Source organism: Plectrocnemia conspersa, unplaced genomic scaffold (genome assembly GCF_051122295.1).
Source record: "Plectrocnemia conspersa isolate PC_06_02 unplaced genomic scaffold, ASM5112229v1 ptg000002l, whole genome shotgun sequence".
NCBI classification, from domain to species: Eukaryota; Metazoa; Arthropoda; class Insecta; order Trichoptera; family Polycentropodidae; genus Plectrocnemia; species Plectrocnemia conspersa.
In genome coordinates, this window is record NW_028277166.1 from 8,450,532 (window position 1) to 8,473,849 (window position 23,318).

The window sequence follows — 23,318 nt, forward strand, 5'->3', positions numbered from 1 at the left end:
TAAAATACAAAACAATTTTATTAGCTTAGTAAGATAACATTTTCATTAATCAAATAAAACTACATTTTGACTACCGCATGCTGGTGGGTCTTCGTCTTTAAGAAGGCTGCAAACAAATTTTTTGAAGTTTGAGAACGCCTGGATCTGTACATTTACGTCGTATTTATCATCTAAAACGATCGTTGGCACAAACACCATTGTAATAGTTTTGGTTTTGGCTTCGGCCTGCATCTCCAGCTTGTCGCTAAGATCCGATTCGTAGCATCCCTTCGCACTCTCCGTTGACACTTGTACGTCGTTGGCGCACTGGTAATTCTGCTGTGTGGCAAACAAAGTTCTCATCTCGCAATCGACATAATCCACTTGTTTAGCCTGATCGTCGCCCAATAAGTGGAACACACACGACTGAATCTTGTTTGCTATGCAGTCTGAGATGCCAAATTGGCATGTGACCTTATCGTCGGCGCCCCTCTTTGACTTGCCCCAGGGTATAAACTCCACGTCGAGGTACTCCTTCAATTCTTGATACACAGGGTGCAACTGCTGGTTGATGAAATTTCTAGTGTCTCGACATTGACTCGTGATATAAAATGAAAATTTTAATTTAGATTTTGTGTCTATTGCGCTGCTTTGAACGCAATCAGCAATCAATGCCAAACAGATAAATAGTCGAAACATATTGACACGATATGATAAAAAAGCGTGAATTAAATTTGCTTATATAGCTCTGAAGCATGTTTATTTTTAAAACATATCTAATCAAATCAGATTTGTATCGTCTGTATTTTTCTATGTAAAAAGTCTAGCGCAATTAAATCTATTGTTTGTATTCAATAATATCAATGAAAATCTTATATAAATTCATGAAACAATGATAATAATACGAAAAGTATACAAGGCAAATATTTCATGTACATTGTTATCATTTAAGAATTTTATTAGTATCGGCAAAATCTTGCAAAGTACAAGTCTCAGCAATATTTATTTTATTTAATATTTTAAAATCACCTACACCCCTCGGGAATGTTTTAAGTAATTTGTTAGATACTTTACCGATTTAAGTCAAAATAAAATATTTAGAATATATTCACATCTTTTTCTATCCAGTTTTTTTTACTATTTTCCTAGTAATTACTTTGGCGCACGTCTGTAAAAACATTCGGCTTAATTCAATAACAACACGAGCAAAAAATGGTTATCCATTCAATTCAAACGTTCGGTTGACAGAGAGAACGTTGCGTCAGCTTCGGATCCTGTCGGTCTTATTGGCGTTTCGAGTTGATGAGGTGTATGTTGGTACGCCTGGCTTTTTCGATAGACGTGTTTGCATTGTAAACACCCCAGGGATAGGGCGTTACGGGTTCCGAGTTGTCTGAAAAACCCTTTCGTATGAAAAAATAACGCTTCAGGATATAACGCCTTTAGCTGGTTCCTCATGGCGAGCATAAATCACCATGGGGATGATAAAATCTATAGGTACGTGTATATTACTATATATAGAATAATATGAAAAAGTCTGGTGTTGAAACAACGTTTTAAATTAAGCTATTTTATATTCCATTCCAAGCGAGACTTTTTTCAATTTGCTTAACAGAAGCCGTTCTGCCAGACGTTGCAGACCATTTTTTACACAACTAGTGAAAATACATTTATTTTTTTTAAATGTGTATATAGATGATGACATCTAATCTTTTTACACACTTATTTTTTTCACTCAGTGTACTTTTGAAATATATTGATTCTAAAAGGAATTTTTTTTAATTGAAATTGAGAAAAAATACATTGTCTTATGTGAATTAAATCTCTTAAACAAAAAAATTCAAATATTAAAAAACTTGCTATTAAAATAATTGTTTTATACCTTATGTTATTTTTTAGTTTTTTAACTCACTGTATTTACAATTAACATAGCTCATTTTCAATTAGAACTAACACGATAGACAAGTGGTATAAATCATTGACTATTGACTTGAAAGGCCTGGTTTCGAATCCTATATGGAATTTGTTGTCCATGTCTGGGAGATCAAAATTAGTAATGATTTTATAATTCTAATCGATCATCACAGAAATTATTTACATAGATTTCCCTAATCTCACATATGAATATCGTGATGAATAATTTAAATCAAGCTAGGTCGTATATATTAGGTATCGTAAATTCTCTAATAATGATGTGGTAGCCAAAATAGATGATGTGGTATACTCTGTATGATCCGGTGAGGTTTGCTCTCGTTCTCGGTCTGGTTGTCTGCCGTCTCAAATCGTGCGATCATATCTAACCTTCTTAGAGGGCTTCCAAACCAGTTAGCCAGTTTTTCATTAATTTAAATAAAAAACGAGTACCGGGTTATTTTACTTAAGAGTTTTTAGAAATTTTTAACTAAAAAAATAAAGAATATTTAAATTATAAATGACGTACAAAAACAATAATTAAACTGCTGTTTTAAACAAGAACTTTCGAAACTTTTCATTCTGTTCCGAAATGGGTACTTAAAGGTAAAATTTAAAAAGTAACTGATAAGTTTATAACAAAGCCAGCTAGTTTAGATAAATATTAAAATGATCAACATTGCACGGCCGTGCCATTTTAAGTTTTTATAATATAAATAAATTTTGAATGAAAAATGTCTAAAAATACGTTTTTACAATATCACTACGTTTTTTTTTATTCTCAAACTGTAGTTTTTTATATTTAAAAAACCTTACAAAAATCAATCATAAACCAAGACTACCTGAAATCTATCAGGTAATATTATGTATAGTATTTACATATGAAAATGTAATAATAAATTAGATAAAAATAATATTTGTAGTGAATATTATAAATTTTAATAAAATTTGTAATAATGAAATAAATTATTCGCAGCATTTCTTTGAATAATAATTTTCTGGCTAAACATTTCATCAAAATTTGTAAAAGTGTTGACAAATACAGCTTACACAAATATGTTTTTTAATCCATTATATTCGTGGTAAGCTCTTTGTGGCTTGTTTTATTTATTATTTATATATACTTGTATGAAAGTGATATTGCTTATAATACACCTATGTATATTTTTCAAATAAAATTTACACATTCCGATGGTTGTTAATGCCCGAAGCATATTAAAATAGCGGTTTTTACTCCGTTTAGACGCATTGTGTATTGCATTCTTAATGCACAAAAGTGTAGTTTTTCTTTCATTACAGGATGTTAACGGGCGCTAATTGGGTGTCTGCTTAGTCACACAATTTTGTTATTGATTATTCTCTTATCGATGAATTACCTAAGAGTGAATTGCGCAGCTGGGTGTACCTCACCCATATAATATGTATTCAACTTAAAATAACCATTATCTTTTGCAGAGTGCGTTTTTTTTCGGTGAATTATTTCAAACATAAAATATATTATTTAATTTTTATATTAGTTTTATGCGATTCTTGCATTTTCTTATTTTCAATATTATCTTATCTAGTCGACATAATTATATGACTTGATAATTCAGTTGTGCTAGTAGTTGTTTACCTATTGTACTATTACAGGTGCAAATTTTTATGTTACTACTCTAATCAATTATCTCAGATTAGGTTTTTGATACACAGACTAACATTGAAGTTTTTTAAGCAAATGCCCTTATCTAATTTTTTTTTATATATTTAATTATTATTTTCTTTAATAATTTTATATATTTTTTATTTGTATAAACCAAAACTGGTTATTAAAATTAACTTAATTTATTAAATTCTTTTTTTTAAATACTATATTCACCCATTGGTATAAGTTTGTTAAATATAAAGTACAAAGTACTATCTATTATCATAAATAACAGCCTATAACCTTCTGGACAAAAGATTTTTAGAAAATAACAATGCGGATTTAGGGCCAAATATTTAACAACTGATATTCGCAATACAATATATATGGAAAAGATCAAATAATTTAAAGTCGATACACATCACATTTTTATACATAATATTTTAAGGCTGCTTCTGATTCGATAACTAGAAAAACTGGATGTGCCAAAGAAGCTAATTTCTATGGTAGAACTTAGAATGAGAAATGTTGAAGGTCAGGTAGAAATGCAGAATGATCTATCCAAGCCCCTATATTTTTTTAATATATATTCTTAACGATATTTGATACTTGACTGTGTAAACAAACTATAGCAATATTTGTGGGATAAATTAAATATCATTATTTATTGCCCCATCGTGTATATATTTTTTAAATATTTAATATCCATTTTATGAAATATCACGTATTATATATGTACATATAATAATAATAATAATAATAGATAATCGCGTGCGCCCCGCTTAGGGGTGGGTTCGCCTCTCCTAGCTTGCAATATCATTTTGACTTTGAAAATGGGATTTCATTATTGCGCCTTCGCAAGCAAGCCTGTATCAGCATAATTTTGAATTTATTATACATACAGGTACGCATTACGTTCACGTGTACGTGTATCTACGTTATGTGGGCGTGTGTTTGTAATGTATTCCGCACATGGGCAAAATTCTATAGATTTTCGAACCGAAGAGGGATGATTGACAGCGCGTATGCGAACTTCGATGGTCTATATTGCAAGATGTCATGAGCGTATGTGAAAAAATTTAGGATATTGCAAAGAATACGCAGGAAATAGAAAGATTATCCAAAATGGTACGATGGTTAATTCACACAATGGTATGAATTATTTTTAGAGAAAATTTTTCACAGCTCTGCGTTGTTTCAACCTTGTGGTGTATTCGAGACTAAGAATAAAATGGAGCATTGTGATTAGATGAAAAGATTGCAGATATGCTTATCTTAATCCAAACCCACTATATAATTTTCATTGTTCTCTGCGCATGCAATTTAAATAAAACATTTCTAAATCATCTTTAAAGATAATATCTTCCTGTTGAATCTCTGAATATCAAAACAATTATTGATTAGTGGCATTGCTTGTAAATAAAACATAAATTGTATAAAGTTCATAGAACAGTAGTTCATATGTATCGAATGTTATGAATGAGATCGGCGGGCGAAGCGCCATTGGTCGTCGTCTTCGCGTCATGATAATTACTATATATTTTTACTTTTATGACTGTAAAGTATTTATAAATAAGTAACATAAACAAATAATAAATTTTAAGAATGCTTTGAATTGTATACCTTCATTTTAAAACTAAATATTGCTTTTTATAAAAAAAAATTATTAATTACTTTGAAAGGTTATGTTATAGAAATTTTGCAAAAAATACTTAGCATATGTATGCTTTACATAATGTTTATACAAACATATTGAGCAATAACGTGTTTTATAATCAAAACCACATTCCGACACTTGTGCTTTATTTATATACAATCCAATTTATACTTACAATTACAATCCATTTCAAGCTGTTTCCCTAAGGCATCTTCCATCAAGCAATTACAAAAGCCACAGAAACCACAAACATAACATATTAATATTATACATAACACTCTTTTTATTATATAATACAGCCATACAGGAATTTATCATTAAATAATAATAAAACGATTTTCGCAACAAAAATATATAATACGATCTCGAAAAAATCCGACATATCGGGGAGATGGAGGAATTCCCAATAGTTGTTTTTCATCTAAGCCGAAGCTCGTGTGCATATATAAAAAGTGGATTTCCTTGTACAGGCTTCCAACCCTTTCGTACGCATTTTCTTTAAGAATAAAATTTATAGTCTATATTATAATATGTATATGTTTATATTGTACTTTTACACCCACACACATCGTTTTGTGGTACCTTACTTTTGATGGAATACATTCATTCTTAATATACGCTCATTTTGTAACCTCTACAAGTAAGTCACTTATCAACTAGTGACAGATGACGAGAGCATAAGAATTTAAATTTGTGGAATAAGTGATATAAGCTTTGCATGTGGTTAGTGTATTTTTTATTGTTGAGGTGAAATATATAATAAATAATATACGTTTATAAACAACTATATATAAATATTTTTGTATACATAAAACTGTAATTTTGTCAAAGCTGCAATCTTTAATCTTATGTAAGTAAGTCAGTTAATAAGTTATAAAAATGCGTCATAAATAAAACGAAACGTCTCTGTCAATAAAATACTTAATTATTTTTATCAATTTTAAAACATTAGTAGGTATTCACATTTACATTGAGATATTGCTGTATCAAAATTTAACGACTAGTCGATTGATAAAAAAATTATCACAAGCTGTCAAGTTTTGTGATGTGGCAACTAAAGATTGTACAGTTCGATATTAAAAATTGTACATATGATCACATTTATACAGATGTAAACGATAATGCTTATAAATATATTTATATATGAATTGAGAGTTTTGGTAATTAAAATTGCCAAAATATTATTCAAACCATTTTATAATATCATAATAAGCACCCAAAAAACGTCGATGCTTTATCTGTATGTCAATAAAGATAAGAAACCACAAATATTAGATAATGTAAAAATAATATATAAATGTTGTAAGTAATTAAATTATTTTTATTGTTATTTAATATATTATATATCTTACTTATTTATCTTTATTTAAAAATTATATTTTAAAATACTTTAACAAGTTTTTCATGACCAATTACTACTTGAATATTACCATATATAACCTTATTCATTTTAGTTACAAAATTCAAGGGCAAAAATTGTATTGTGGTATTACGTTATATTTTATTCAGAGATCTCTACATCCATTGTTTCATAAATTATTTTTATTTTATTAATTTCTAATAAGTTTTATAAGTTTTTTCATGGCTTTCCTTTTTTTTGTATTGTTTTATTTGTTCTGAACGTCATAGAATATTATGCTACAATGAAAAAGTACAGACACATATATAATTCATTTTTAACATAAATGTATTTGCTTTTAATCATAAAAAATACCTTAAAATGCAGCATGGACTTAAACAAAAAAATGATTTTGTCTTCTAAGTACAAGTAAAGCCAAATCATTAATTTATAAAATTACTTCATCATTTATTTCGTATGCCCTCTACCTGTGTACCTTTTGCATCTGTCTATGACACTGCTAGTCTTTTTTCATATATTTACTGTCGAAAGTACATATTTCAAATGTTACAAAAATTATTGTTAAAATTATGTTTAGCTCAAAATATTGCCAATTAATATGTAATCACTATCGATAATGCCCCTTATAATATAAATTCATTTACTTAAAATCATATTAAATAAATTTAAAAATATTAAAATAAACGCCCGAACAGGGATTTGAACCCTGGACCCTTGGATTAAAAGTCCAATGCTCTACCGACTGAGCTATCCGGGCACATGACTGTGTGTTTTTATTGCGCGACCGGATAAGGCAATATATTATTTTATGCAATTAAACCGGCGATTCTCATACTTCAACTTTAAAAATACACGTCAGTCAAAAAGCGAGTGTTTTGTGTGTATGGAGAGAGTTGAGGCTTTGTTTTCCTGTGTAAACTGAACTACAGCGCGACTCGGATACTCGGAGAGATAATTGTCTCGTGCTGGTGTGTTGACAATGTCACTTAGTTTTTGTTTCGAGTCTCAAAGTCGTTATAGGATTAAACAAAGGCAAAAACTCGAAAAGGGCCTTTCTAAGACGTTGGAAATAATTGATCTCGCTGTTTGCTTTTACACAGAGTGAGCGTTGTAAATGTGAAATTTGACATTTTTTTATTTAACGAGCTGTTTCTGAACTGAAATAAGCAATTAGCAGCGAATAATAATAATTTATTGTATTCTAATAATGGAAACAAAGAAATATTTTAAGTAAAAAAAATAAACGTTCATACTTTTAAGCTTATTTATAAAAAATGTAATATATTTTAAACATTAAATATTTTTTAAAAATATAAGGCAAAAAAGCTGGAATTGTTATTAATTGCTAAAAGTACTTCAGTTTAGTATTAAACCGGAATAATTGCTCCAGATTTATTAGAAATTGAAATAACGGGGGTAATAAAAGACTAACTATATATAAAAATACATAAACGCTTTCAAAACTGCATAAATTATTCTCAAGAATACGTTAAGAAGTTACAAAACCTTTTTAGTCATTTTTATTTTTTATGTAAAAATATTACCAGTGACTTAACTTGTGCACTATTATTTAATATTACATATCCATGTAAAAAATGAGAACTAATTAAACATCCAAAACTATTCGTATATGCCCATTTATTATATATTATACCATGAAACGTCAACCCATCGTTTTATTACGCATCTACTGTGTGTTATTAGAGCGTTCGTTGTTCGGAGGCAAGTCAGATAGTTGAACGAGCCTGAGAGAGTCGTCCCTGTAGCGGAAAATGAAAGGTAATGGTGGTATTGTGTAGGATTAAGAGGCTTTCTCGGAACGGATGGAGAAAGGATGTCGTAAAGGAGCTTTCGAAGCGCCCAAACCATTTCGGCCATAATGGAATATTCCCATCTGAGTTTTGCTATCTGCCCGCACCTGAATTCATATATCTGCCTTTTCGATTCTCTAGATTTTACCTATTTACAAAATAATTTATTTTCATTATAAAGCTTAACTTTTTTAATCTTATTTAAGATCAAAAAATATTTGTATATTTAGTTTATTATTAATAACACATTTAAAGCATGTTAATTTAAATTGATCGAGATATTTATTTATATATTTTATGTCAATAACACAGCAATTGTATTATGTTTAAAAAAACATTTTCACAACCTTATTACTCGTACTTTACCAGGGATATCCATAAAAATGTTTTCTCAACGAGCTTTACTCGTGGTTTATAAATAATATAGACTTATTATTAAATACTCTGAACACAAAATTGTTTACAATGTACCTTTAAATGTGTTTAAAGCTTAGGAGAAAAAAATTGTATTTAAAAGTTTTATTGTGTAAAATAAAATGTATTTTTAAGTAAGCAATATAAAATTTTAAAATAATTTAAAAAGCATAATCAGCACGATAGACGAGTGGTATAAGTCGCTAACTATTGACCTGAAAGACCTGGGTTTGAATCCCATATGTACCTTAGTGGTTTTAAATTTAATTTGTGTCTGAGAGATCCGAATTAGTGATTAATATATAATTATAATTTCGATCGATCTAAAAGTAGGAACTTCGCAGCTAAAAAAACGCAGGATGAAACTGGTAATTTTTACTTTGAAGGGCGAGATCGTTATTCTCCGAGCGGTGGTGGAAAATCTGGCGGAGGGATGATGTGAAGTGAAAGATCCTCAGAGTTCTGGTTGGCGTGACAGCGACAGTATTGTGGAGTTTGATCCCTCTCTGCTGCAGTGCTCGTATGGTAGAATCCCTCTCAGGAAATGAGCGTCCATGACCGTATATTGTCTGCGGGCGAGCAGTATCTTCGCATCTCTGCCGGTGGGGCGGCATCTGCCGGCGGACCGAAGTCTCTACTGGAGACCAGCCTGAAGTATTAAGAGTTGCAAAACTCGCTGATGGATCAAGTTAATGCAACGATCATCCAGCCAGTTGTTGTCTTAGAACAACGAAATATTTGACATTTACTTGGTGGACATTCTTCTGAGGTGCTTTTTGTCTTCCGGTGATATATTGTTTCCCGTGACCGTTTCGCAACAAAGAAATATTCAATACATTTCAATGCACCGGAGAATCCTTGCGTGTTATGTATGTGAAATCTTGTTTTTCTAGTCGTAACGAGGGCTTTTGCATGGCATCTTTACACTATGGTCTAGTTCATGGTTTCCCAAACTATGTTCCGCGGAACACTGGTGTTCCGCGGATCCAAAATAGGTGTTCCGCGGAGCCTAAATAGATATTTCACAAAAAATTAGAGTAGATTAAAAATATCGTTAGTCTCGCTAATACATAAAAATTGTTCATAAATCTGATAAAGAAACTTAAAAATATGTGTTAAATATTCAACATTGATGTGTATAAATTCTGGAGGGAAAAGTTTCATATGTCAGTGTTGTTTTTTTTTAACTTTAAAATTTGACCGAATTTAAACAATATTTTTTTGTTAATTAATCACACAATATTAGTGCTTGTTATGAGAATTTTATTTATGTGATGTCACTTAGTGCTTTGATTAGTGCTTGTTATGAGAATTTTATTTATGTGATGTCACTTTTATGCAATTTTTTGGTGCTACGAATGCCACTTTTTACACGATTAATTTACGCAAATTCACTTATGTGATACGTGATTTTTATACAAGATTTTTCAATCTTGGGATCCAATCTGTCAAATTTACAAAAAGTTATTGCGGATAATTTTTTACGCGTTTTAATTCTACGTGTTGATTCCTGAAACTAATTTATTGCGTTAAAACAAGATTTGGTGTATACTTTTGGAAATGTAAATGAATTAAATAAAGTTTGCATAAAAATAAATCGATTTTCTTATACATTAATTTAGTCTGATTGCTACAGATTTTTTTACATTTTGACAAAAAAAAATATTACAGAATTTACATATTATTCAAAAACTACCCATGGATCTTTGATTGAAAACAGGAAATTTGACGAAAGAAAGGCCAAATACTTTTACTGATACGTCTACATCGAAGAAGAAAATAATCCAAAAACTGTGATTTCTTCAAAATCGAATATTAAAGAACAAGTGTCATCTATGAACAGACCAAAACGGAAGTACGATAAAAGTTATGTAAATTTTGGATTTACGTATATTGGCAATTCAGATGCTCCTGATGCAATGTGTGTTTTGTGTCAAAAAATACTCGCAAACAGTTCTTTGGCTCCAGCTAAACTTCGCAGGCACTTCGAAACGACACACTCTGATTACAAAGGAAAGACATGCAATTTTTTAAGAGACAACGTGACTCATTAGAAAAGTCCAAATATCAAATGATTACAATGGCTAAAACTGAAAATGAAATGGTTTACGACGCATTAAGATATTTCTACTAGAGGTAATTCGTCGACTTGGACTTTGCAGTGAATATGCATGCATTGCAAATGGATGAATCTACAGATGTCGCAGGACTAGCTGTGCTATTGGTATTTGTTCGTCACACATATGATAAAAGTATTGAAGAATACTTACTCACGTGTGCATATCTACATGGAAAAACTATAGGAGAAGATATATTCAACTGTATTAATGATTACATTACAAAACAAGAGATATGCTGGAAAAAGTGTATTGATATTTGTACAGATGGTGCTCGTGTAATTGTAGGAAAAATGAAAGGTGTTGTATCACGTATCCTGAAAGTAGCTACAAGAGCTACTAGCAGTCACTGTATTTTGCATAGGCATTCACTATTGACTAAAAAAATTTTCACAAATTTAAAAAATGTTACGAAGAAGCCGTGAAAATGATAAGCTATGTAAAATCTAGACCACAACAATCCAGATTATTTAAAATTTTGTGCGATGAAATGGGTAGTGAACATAAAGCACTTTTATTACATACTGAAGTGAGATGGCTATCCAGAGGAAAAGCACTATTAAGACTTTATGAACTTCGAAATTAATTATTAGTCTTCTTGAAGGCACAAAATAATTTGCAACATCATTTTATCAAATTTTTAACAAATCCTTCCTAGTTGATACATCTTGCATATCTGGCGGATATTTTTTACAAAGTGCAATGATGTAAACTTATCATTACAAGGAAAAAGTATTATGCTTCCTCCACACTCTCTGGAAGTAGGCCATGGTTGGGCAAGGACGGAAAATATAATGTGTTAATTCGGGGCTACTTCGGTCGAGCTCGGGTCTGCCCGCTCTAATGTCTCGGCGACCTCGACCATATTCGGTAGACCTTTGGTTCGGTAACTTCCAGAGAGTGTAGAGGAAGCATTACAATTTTTAATATGAGGGATAAAATTGAATCTTTTGATTAAAAATTACAATTTTGGATTTTATCGGTTGAATCTAATAATTTTAATTGTTTTCCTGTCTTGTATGAATATTTAAATGAATTGAATTTTAAAGTTGATATAAAAGTTTCACAAGTATTCTTAGAACACCTATATAACTTGAAAATAACTCTTTCAGAATATTTTCCGAAAACTAGTAAGGACGATCTGGGTTCGGAATCCATTTTCCGTGACAGTTAAATCAGTGGGCTTAAGTGCAAGGGATAATGAGAATTTAGTTAATTTAATTTATGACTCTGGTTTGAAATAAAAATATAAAGATCAGCCATTAAATGATTCTGGGCGAGTCTGACTGAAGACTTTCACAATGTGTCAAAATAAGCTCTGGTTTGTTTACTTACATTTTTCACAACGTATTTATGCGAAGTGGGATTTTTTAAATATATTGCAACAAAAACACAAAATACAAAATATACTCGAGGCCACGGCAGATATGAGAATATAACTGCATATATTGTGCCTGATATAAAAAAATTGTAATTTAAGAACCCAAAATCATCAAAGTCATTAAGAGTTTTATTTATTTGTATTTTTATGTTTATTAAATAAATTTAATAACACTTCTTAAATTTTTATTTATACTATTATGAATTACCCAACCTTAAAAATAAGCTAAGTGTTCCGCCAAAATTTTCGGATTTGCCAAGTGTTCCGTCGCTGAAAAAGTTTGGGAAACCCTGGTCTAGTTTATCACTATTGATAAATGATCATTTTTGGTCATTTTAATGATTCAAGAACAAGGTAATTTAAAAAATGTTTTATTATTAAAGCTGTTTTAAAGTTATATCGTTTTGCTCTTAAATAGTATTTTTTTTTATAAAAGGTTTTTAAATACACAATAACTGCCGCAATTTAAATCATATCAACATGAAACTTAATCTAAAAATATCTCGACTTGGCTGCTTTTTAAAATAAAAATAAAATCATTATTCTGTTTTAAATTTCGTTTTGTAATAAATAAATAAATAATGTAAAAACAAACTTTTTTCACGTTTTTTATATCCAGAAAACACTTGAAATTTTTCAAATTATCATTTTTTTGTTGTCTTATATATTTGTTACTAGTAAATAGTAAAATGTTATACTAATTCATCTACTTAACGAAAAAGTTATACTATATACATACTTTGTGTGGATGTTGTTCAACTAACGTTAAGTTATTTATTGTTTTATTATTTATGCTTTAAATTATGTTAATCTATGCTAGACTAATATTTACACTATTGCAAATTAGCTAAAAAACATAGACTTGAGCGTGTAAATGTATTGTAGCAAAATTACTAATTAACTAACAAAACTTAACCACAAATATATTTAAAATATATAGGACAAGTTGAGCAAAATTACACATTTTTCAACGTAATATTATCTTTTCTTCGTTCTTATTAATCAAAGAAAAAATGTTCATTGTGCAAAAAAAATTGTGCCATAATTTATGTCACCATAACGACTAATTGAACAACAAAAAGAGAGATCTTCCTTACTACATCAATTTCAACCTGTTTTGAAAAATCAAACTAAACATTTAACAACAGGAAGAGATCTTGTTACCACAAAAAACGCCTCTAAATTTAAAAATAATGATCAACTAATAGCACATTCTGTCCCGAAACGAAAACCAAAAAAACGACTTTTTTGAAGAGTAGACGCGCATCAGACAATACATTGTTTTACAAAATTCTCTGATAACCGTAACGTTAACCATGCATTATCATCGCCGTATGCCAGATTAGCTATCTCGACTGTATTTTCTCTTAATGCGTAAACTTATTTTGGAGGTGGGTTCAAGTAACGATGTAATTTGTTTGTAATCATCCTCGTTTATGATTTTCCATGACTGTCACTTACAATCAATATAAAATATGTGACACTTGTTTACATCTGGATAGTCTGCAGTGATACGAGCAGAAAATATACATAGACTCTAAAGAGACATCGAGGCAGACATAACGATAATCTCAGCTCGACACACCAGACTCTCTGACTTTCAAAAGCCACATTCCTTACACGAAGCTATTCATACTGTGATATATTGTTCCTATTTAATAGACAGATATAATTTTTCCGGTATCTATTTGACTGCAAAGTCACACCCTTTAGACCTTAAAACCTGAAAGATGCAAATCAATTACATAAGTTCTTTAATCATAAGTATGTATAATAAAAATATAAGTTTGATTGAGTGGTATTTTTAACAAAAAAGTCAGTTCACGAAACTCTTGCCCTAGTTGACAAGCTCTAGCTAAAAACAAGTCATTTATAACCGATTTCGTGAACTTGAAAATTTGTTACATGTAAGTTGATTTTTATATATCCTCTAACTCCTTTGTCTTCGGAAATAATATATTTAATTCGAGAGTTAAAGTTAGAAAAAAATCATAAAACGTCGCAATGTACGACGTGCCGTATAAAACACCCCCTTGTTCCCCACTTTGAAGAACTCAATTTTTCTAAATTTATAGTGGGAAAGTTTTTCTATCCCGCAAAGGTAAAGCGAGACGGAGATACAATTTCTCAAGAAGATAAAAGTTATCCGAATCCCCACGCTCAGCTTATCTTTTATCAGATATTGTTTTTTTTTCTTTTACTTCGTCTCCTCCACCTCGCGTCTCTGCGAAAACAACGTCAACACAACAAATATACGAGATTACAGCACACGTGCATAAACATACACAGCCATAAAAGTATATAACACGTAACAACACATGTGACATATTACAAGGCTTGGTACTTGTCCATTATAACAACTCAAATTGGCAGCACGAAGCAAGAATTTTAATGTTTATATGTACTATTTATTTATTTTTTTCATTCTTTTCCATATTTTTGCCGAGAATTTATAATCATCTTTTTACATTGAATATTTGTAGTAGATAGTATTAACTGAAATGGCAAAAAGTTTATATGTTAGCAGCACATTGCAACCTATGCTCTCTGAAGTCAAAGAAATCGCACATAAGTATTTTGTATTCAGGTTACGCCTCTGCAACGCTAGTTATAGAATATTTTATGATAATGCAAAAAGCTTGATTATAGTATTTATTTAATCTTATATACAAAATCGTTTCTAGACATTAGTCACAAGTACATTTATAACGTAATGTATCCATTCAAAAAATGATACTGTCGTTGCAATAAAACATACACCATATGGAATTTAGCTTTAAATGACAAACCACCTAATCAAAATCAATCATTAAAATCTGAATTATAAAAGCATTATTGGCCAGTTTAGTATTTGTGTGATATTCATAATTCAGGTGTTAATCTTGGTATGATACTCATAATGTAGATATCATCGCCTCGAGGATTGACGCGCAGCCTTGATATTATTTTTTCACCGCTCGCTAACGGCGCTGCGCCTGGCGCTTAATTATGCAAATTAATTTAGTCGTAAAGTTTGAACCGTATAAAAGTTTGTAATTGAATTGTTGAATTTTATACTGCTTATTGTTCGGCAGGCCTCCACTTGGTGCGAGTTTTCGCCGCCGCCGAGTGGCGAAAGTGCGACTGCGCGCGCACCGTCGAGGTGTGTCGAATTACTGTAAACAGGACCCCGGCGAATGTTTGCCCAGGAAAGGTAAACGCTTCCTTCGCTTTCTTATTTAAATGTTAAACAGCAGCCGAGCGTCGGTCGCCATTTTGCGTCGCTGCTTATTGATAAAAATAGCCGGCATTGCTTAGACATACAACGCAAGGCGACTTTGCCTCATTTTCAGTATAATACAATTATTCATAAGTATTAATAATTCATTTGAAGATTCGTAATCCTGAATTATAAACGGATAACCACTACACCTCATTCAAGTCTTGAGAAAACTCACATACCTGAACATTCGAGGGATATTCGAAAAGTATATATAAGTCAAGTATTTATTTATATTTAGCAACACAGCTGTTTTTAATAGGGATATTAAAAAAATACTAGACCTTATTAAAAATGTCCGTGTAAAAACTGCGGAGTTCTAAAATAAATTAAAAATAACTTTTTTAAGCACATTGTGCGAAACATCAATAGCCAATCAAATAGCAAAGCAAATGATTTTGATTGGGTTTTTTTTCCTTTGACTTTCGGTGCTTTTGCTCAATCATAATTTTCCAAGGTTTTTATTTTAAATTTACTATCGTAGATTTAAACATCGTTAGTTCCGTTATTTTTTTTATCTAAAATGAGAGCCAATTATCTTGACTTTTATTTTATATTTAAAATTTTATTCTCGAAATAGCGTATTTCGTAAGATCTTGACTGGTGACCCAGAGGCCACGAGTTCAAGCCACGACAGCAGACTTGAATTTTTGTTTATAAAAATGCGCTATTTTTACAAACCGGCTCCAGATTCCAAGTAATATCTATTGATTATAAATTATAATACATATTATAATTTATAAATCATTATATAGATGTCAATGATTCAGATACTTTCAGTTTGATGGTAAATCTAACACAGTTGTTAGATGTGCACCGTTGAAACGAAAAAGGTACGAGGTATGTTAAATAATTGTTTATAGTAATGTTTTTAAAAGACAAAATGTGGTTTTCAAAAGACAAAAAATTGACGAGTTTCACGATGAATACGATCGATAAATAATAAGAACTGCTCAATATGACAATTTCTAAATGATTTTTTTAATTTTTTATGAAACTGGGTGCTGAGAAACAATAACAAGTTGGATACTACTATTATGTTTGAAGCAATAGGATCCATAGTCCAATGCTCAGCCCATTGATTTAAAATATTTTTCTAATTACCCAAAATGATCCAATTTATTTAATCACAAAAATTGCGTTTTTTTATTACTTGTTCTTTCTTGAAAGTTCTGATGCTATTTAAGTGCTATGAAAATTTTGAGATATTATTTAAAGGGTTATTTGTGAAAGGAGATTTTTTTTGTTTTTTTAAGGCTATATAAATATGAATTTCTGAACTTTTTATTGAGCATCAAGAGAAATAATTTAAATTTTAAACTTTTAATTTATACAAAGAAAAAACATTTATTTTTTTAATGGCTCTTAAGCTATTTGGAAAAAATATTTTGATGGGTTTAAGAATCTATTAAAAAAATTAAGATCTAAAAAAAAATATGTTTTCATTGTATTTTACATGTTTTTTAAGTAGGAGTAACTAAGTTACTTGGAAAAATTTTAAATAGAAAAAAAATTGTGAGAATAAAGTGATTTAAATATTTTAAATTACCTTTAAAAATTACAATAAAATAAATTTGAATTGATTTTTTATTTAAATGGGTTTTAAAAATAATTTTATGACCTATTTAAAAAAATAATGTAGACTTGATAAAAAACTTTCAAAAAATTAAAAGAATAAAAAAAAACAATTTATTTTTATTTTGAATTGGCTTTTTTAAGAAATATATATAAACGCAGAAAATTGTTGTTGTTTTTATATGTTTTTTTAATGACGCAAATACTTTTTTTTTCAATTTCGAACTAATGACTAGATATAACCGATAGACTGTAAAACTTGTCTTGTTAATAACCTAATAGACAAAGTGTAAATAAAATCGATTTTTTTACTCAAACTATATAGTGAACGATTCAGCATCATATTTATTTATAAACATTATTACCACAAAAACTCATAATTAACTCATAAGTACTTAAAAAAACACAAAAATATTTCAAGAAAATTTATATTATAACAAATATTTATATTTTAACAATAAATTTGTTTAATTAACGTCTGAAAAAAATAAAATAATAATGAAAGAATTTTTAATAAAAAATTGCCACGTTATATAATTTTTGTTTGTCATATTAAATGTAAAGTTAATATTAGTATTTCTTAGAAGTAAAATCGTTTGAAACAAATAAAATTAAAACACTTAAATGAAATGAAAAGATTTTTACAAAGAAAATTATTCAAGTCAATTTATATTTCTTTATAAACATCTCACCATTTACATAAGCTCTCTTTTATTTTGCAAGCACTAATATTATACCTTTGTCTGAGCGTAAACTTGAGAAAAGCAATTTTTTCACCTGAGTATATTTTATGAACAATACGGCGCAATAAGCCCTATTCCATTAGCGTGAAACGCGCAAATATTAAACATCAGAAGTGCCATCTTGTAAATCACAAACTGCAATATGCAATATGTATATTGAAATATATAAAAATATTTTTATAAGCTTTATACAATGTATAATACATAAATAGAATTTAAAAAATCGTACTTAATAAATCATTATAAGCATATTTTATAAACTAACGTTATGCTGATCTCTATAAACTACTGTTGACATGACACGTCACAATTACAATTTTATAGTAAGATTTTATAGTAAGATACTTATGCAATCTTTGAATTCTATATAGACTGAATTTAATTACTTTATAAATAAACTTTTTTTTAAATAAACAAACATGGTTTTTAATGTCTATCTAGGGAATAACCAGTTCAAGAATTTAAATTTATAAAGCCTATTTAAAACTAACAAATATTATATATTGTGCGTGCAATCGTATAATTTGTATATTATAGCATCTATAGCACAAAGTTAATTAATCATATATTCATCGAAATATACATTTTAATACCCCAGAGTATAACGAAATGCTCAGAGCCAGCCATAGGTTATTTGACGCCCCGGGCAAAAACTAAATTTGCGCCTCCCCGTCCCCCTATTAAAACTTTAATAACTCATTATATAATTCAAAAAAAATCTAATAATATATTTGACACGATACTTTTTTTGCGATTGTGAGTATTTAAGAATTTGTAGTTTTTCGTGGCTATTTATTACGCAGTAGGTACACAGTAGGATGTACCAAAAAAACTAATCTCCTTGATAAAACACACAATAAGAAACGTCAAATGCCAAGTGAGAGTACAAAATGATCTATCAAAACCTTTGTGAACACTCAACAGCCTACGACAGGGTGATGCTCTAGCGTGCAAAAATAAAATAGCCTTAAGTTTTACAACAAATTGATTATATTTTTTCAACCATACTTTTCAAATCGTCGTCAATATGTTCAATATGTGCAACAGAAACAGCTCAAATTCATTGCCATATCAGGAATTTCTCAAAGTTCTTAAAAAAATTCTCAAAGTAATTTGTAATTTAAAATTTTTACTTTTCGCTTATGACCTATAAAATATACTATATATATATATTTATATATATATATTTATATATATATTTCGCTTATGACCTATAAAATATAAGTATACTATAAAATGAATAACATTAAATATCTTAAAATACGTCAATTTAATGTTAAAAATCTATGTTCATGGTCATCAGCTAATCATGAAAAAATATCATATTCCAGATCATAAAAATTCTTAAATTTGATTTTAAAGTAGATAACATGTGCTTGATTGAACAGAAGTGTAACTATTTTGGGTGTTCTATTTTAAGAAAACTACAGATTCCATTAGCATATAAAAAACATATGCAATAAAGCCTTAAATATGTTAGGATTTTTCTTGCGATACGCGCATCAAGCAAGGATCTTGAGGGCACTCTGTGCCTTGTATAATCATCTAGTGCACAGTACCTATTCTGGTTGCTAAATAAAACAACCGCCTTTTTTTAATAGAATGGTTCAAGAAAAGTTTCCCAGACGCCTTCACATGAGTGAATATTAATATTATCTATTTTTATTTATTATGAAATTTCTACAAGATATGCCAGAATATGATTCCCTTGAGTCGCATCGACATGTACTTGAGAAAACACTTTCAAGAAGAAGTTCGTTATTGTGTACCACTCAATTTTTTTAACCACCATTCGGATAGTATTGATTTCAAACTATTTTAGATAAATTTCTGAGAGTCACGATCGCATCCTCTTTTGATGCTCGTAAGTTCTAGGACATCATACTAGCCAATCCATCCAGCTCTTTAATATTGTACATTGATCTGTTTAATGTCATCTTCGAAAAACTGGTCTGGTTTATATAATTTAATGGTATTCTTTCGTGATTTTTTTCTTTCCTACAAAATATTTTTTATCTCATTTGTATTATGTTTTTTTGTGTATTTAAATAATATTATGTATTGCTTTTTTGATAATCATGACTTGTCAGGTCACGATAAAATAAATTTATCTAATTGTTTCGTCAATATATTTATTTTTATATATTGTTTTTTATTTGTATTGTGTAGTGGCTTTACCCTTTGAGGAGTATCGCCGTACATGTACGGCGCTCGATCTTTCACTGTTTTGAGGTACCCCAGATATATTTACATTTATTAAATAACAAGAAATATAAAACATAATGAATAGGTATATAATATTTTTTTAATTTAAATTTTTGTGAATGATTTCTATACAACAGTACGAAATAAATTAATATAACAAAAAATAATTTATATTAATTTTATAAAAAATATTGAGAGCCTCTGTATTGATATACAAAATTCACAAAACCAAATTATATTTAATAAAAATGTAAAATAAATTAATAAAATTAAATAATAGAAAAGAGTTAAAATAAATTATTGAAACATACTAATATAAAAAAGTAGTAAAATAAATCAAAGCAATAAAACTAATAGAATCACTGATTTTTTTAAATATTATTTACTATAAATGCAATAATAAAAAATAATATATAAACAACAATAAAAATAATTATGGAAATATACGTAAAATTAAATCACACAGGTGTATACTAAAAAATTAAAAAATTAACTCACTACTCAAATGGTCGAAGATAATATACCGTAAAAATGTATTAAAATCAAAAAAGAAAAATAAATTAAGTAGTTTATTAAATATAGTCATTAGCATACTATATAATAAGTCTTTAAAATACTTTCCATTGACAATTTATATAGATCGTACTAACCACCTTAAGCTGTTGACAAAACATTATTTTTTAGAAGCATTGTGCTATGCAAGGTTTTAAATTAATTCCAAACTGACTCATATTATTATAGTGCTACATAAAATATATTTCCAGCTATTCCTTATAGCAGCTCTAGTGAGATATTCTCAGAAAATATAATTCATCTGCCTATCATCGTCTCCCGAAAGACCCTTTGAAACACATATCTAAATCCAGTCACCCCAGAAGTCATTGCAAAACAGACACGTTTTCATATTTATATTTAGTTCACTCTATACACTATGTTAATGTAATTATTTAACTGGACATATAATAGCTGTAAACTGGATATAGCTACCTTATTATAGTGCCATATACATATGTTTTTAAGACGAAGTTTACGCTGTTAATTGCCATAACTATTTTTAAACATTACAATTAGATTTATTACTAAAATATATATTATTTAAAAATATAACTAATAAATAAATTTACATGTTATATTATTTTATGAAAGAGTTTTAATAAAACAAACTGTACTTTTTCTATATGATTCATTTATTGATTATTTTAATACATTTTAGCATACTGGATGATATTTTTGTAAAATTGAGCATGTCGTACTTCTGAAATCTTTAAAAGCTACTTTCGATAGAGCATCGTTAAACTGACCTCCATAAACTATTGTAGGCACGAACGAAATTTGAAGAGGTATTGTTCTCTGCGCTGCTTTGAATTCCAAACCGACTCCCCTTTTCGTATTGATACAGATATCAATCAACTGCGGATTGAGACCGTTATTATAAACGCATTCATAGCTCTTATTAATAGCTGCCTTAGTAAGATATTCGCAAAACATGTAATCCATCTGCCTATCTTCGTTTCCCATAAGACCATCCAACGCACATCTTTGAATTCGGTTAGCCCAGCAGTCATCATCGCCAAACTGACACGTGACTCCACCATTTTCATATTTGGATTTCCCCCACAGTACATATTCGATGGTTATATAATCCTTTAACTCCATATACACCGGATATAGCTGCTTCGTGATAAAATTTTGCGTGTCTTTACACATGCTCGATACATATACGGTTATCTTTAACTTATGGTTTTGGCTAATTACCGAAACGACCGCCAGCAGTAACAAGAACGAGAGTAAAGTGGTTCGATCCATCGCGGTCGCTCGATATCAACTGAATCGAAATCTGGGTTACCTGCGTTCACTCTCACTCCAATATCGATATGTCACGTTCGGAGTGAAAAACTTTTCAAGTTTAAATTGTGTGTAATCGCATGCAAATTATCTGGGAGATAACCGCCGCAGCGAGTCAATGGGTTAATGTATTCATTTGGCGTAATTTATGTATGCCCCAAATTTGCATCGGCTTTTGCGCTGACTTCACCCTATGGCAAATTACAATTGAATTTGGGGATCAAAGATCGGAAACGGCATGAACGAACTACCGGTAATGAGTCTTGAATTGTGCAGTAATTTAAGAACAGGGTCACTAAAAAATAATTCTTTAAATTAGTTGCGGTATATTATCTTAAAATTTAAATACATTTTTCTCAGCTCATTATTAATTAAAATAAGAATCATTGGAATTAACAATACAATAACGATTTAATAAAATATTTGATGAGTTACTGTTAGATGATACAATATATTTTTTAAATCATCGTTAAAATGCCCTCTTAATTAATTGTACATGTGGTTAGAACCCCCACAGTACTAATAATATAACAAAAAGATCTTTATTTATGTACTAATATTATATAGGTTGATGCATAAGTAACGTCGTATTTTTACATCGACTGTCATATATTTTTTTTAACCATCTGTTTTAATATCTGTGCTTAATGTTGTATTTGTATTATACAAAGGAGGGTTTTTTCTAACATTTTTTTAGTCTATCGTCAGCGGTTGAGTTATACAGAGCCCTTGTGATTTTTTTAAAATGTCAGAAAAAAGAGTCCATATTTGACATTTTTTACTTTTATTTTTTTTAAAGGCCATAATGCAACATTGGCAACCAAAAACATACGTGATGTGTACGGCAGAGGTGCTATCGATGTTCGAAACAGTCAACGATGGTTTGCTAAATTCAGATCTGGGAATTTATCAACAGCTGATGAAGAAAGAGTGGGGCGCCTTTCAACCACCGATAATGATGTTCTGAATGACATACTTGAAACTGATCTCCGTCAAAATACCAGGGACATCGCAATGAAGATGGGTATAATTCAATCTACGGTGGTGAGGCATCAGAATCACAGTGGAATGGTTTCCAAGTACAACGTTTGGGTCCCGCACAACTTGTCACCCGCAAACCTGCTGGACCGAGTTGCCACATGTGTTTCTTTGTGTGCGAGACAAAAGCATGAACTTTTTTGCCTCGAATAGTGACTGGGGATGAAAAATTGGTTGTCTATAACAATAAAACTAAGGAAGCAACACTGGGTCAAGCCAGGACAAGTCCCAATAACCACTCCAAAGGCAGAACATCATCAAAAAAATAATGCTTTGTGTTTGGTGGGATATGAAGGGTATTACTTATTACGAGTTATTGCAACCTAACCAAACAATTAATGCTGATAGATATTGTGAACAGCTGCAAAAATTAAACTCCTCACTCGTCAGAAAACGACC

At 29.8% G+C, this 23,318-nt stretch overlaps 3 protein-coding genes and 1 non-coding gene across 4 annotated transcripts; 1 reads left to right on the forward strand and 3 right to left on the reverse strand.

Annotated features, from left to right (window-relative positions):
- On the reverse strand, positions 1-678 carry LOC148237535 (gamma-interferon-inducible lysosomal thiol reductase-like protein). Its single transcript, XM_088181339.1, has one exon. It carries the CDS (start codon positions 676-678, stop codon positions 46-48), a length of 633 nt encoding a protein of 210 aa, XP_088037465.1. The 3' UTR covers positions 1-45.
- A 6,537-nt stretch (positions 679-7,215) lies between these two features.
- On the reverse strand, positions 7,216-7,288 carry TRNAK-UUU (transfer RNA lysine (anticodon UUU)). Its single transcript has one exon. It is a non-coding gene; the product is annotated as a tRNA-Lys (tRNA).
- A 13,916-nt stretch (positions 7,289-21,204) lies between these two features.
- LOC148237537 (gamma-interferon-inducible lysosomal thiol reductase-like protein) lies at positions 21,205-21,881 on the reverse strand. Its single transcript, XM_088205723.1, has one exon. The coding sequence runs from the start codon at positions 21,840-21,842 to the stop codon at positions 21,246-21,248; it is 597 nt and encodes a 198-aa protein (XP_088061849.1). The 5' UTR covers positions 21,843-21,881; the 3' UTR covers positions 21,205-21,245.
- A 238-nt stretch (positions 21,882-22,119) lies between these two features.
- LOC148237538 (histone-lysine N-methyltransferase SETMAR-like) lies at positions 22,120-23,072 on the forward strand. Its single transcript, XM_088181340.1, has 2 exons — positions 22,120-22,156; positions 22,681-23,072. Exons 1-2 carry the CDS (start codon positions 22,120-22,122, stop codon positions 23,070-23,072), a joined length of 429 nt encoding a protein of 142 aa, XP_088037466.1.
- The last annotated feature ends 246 nt before the right edge of the window (positions 23,073-23,318 follow it).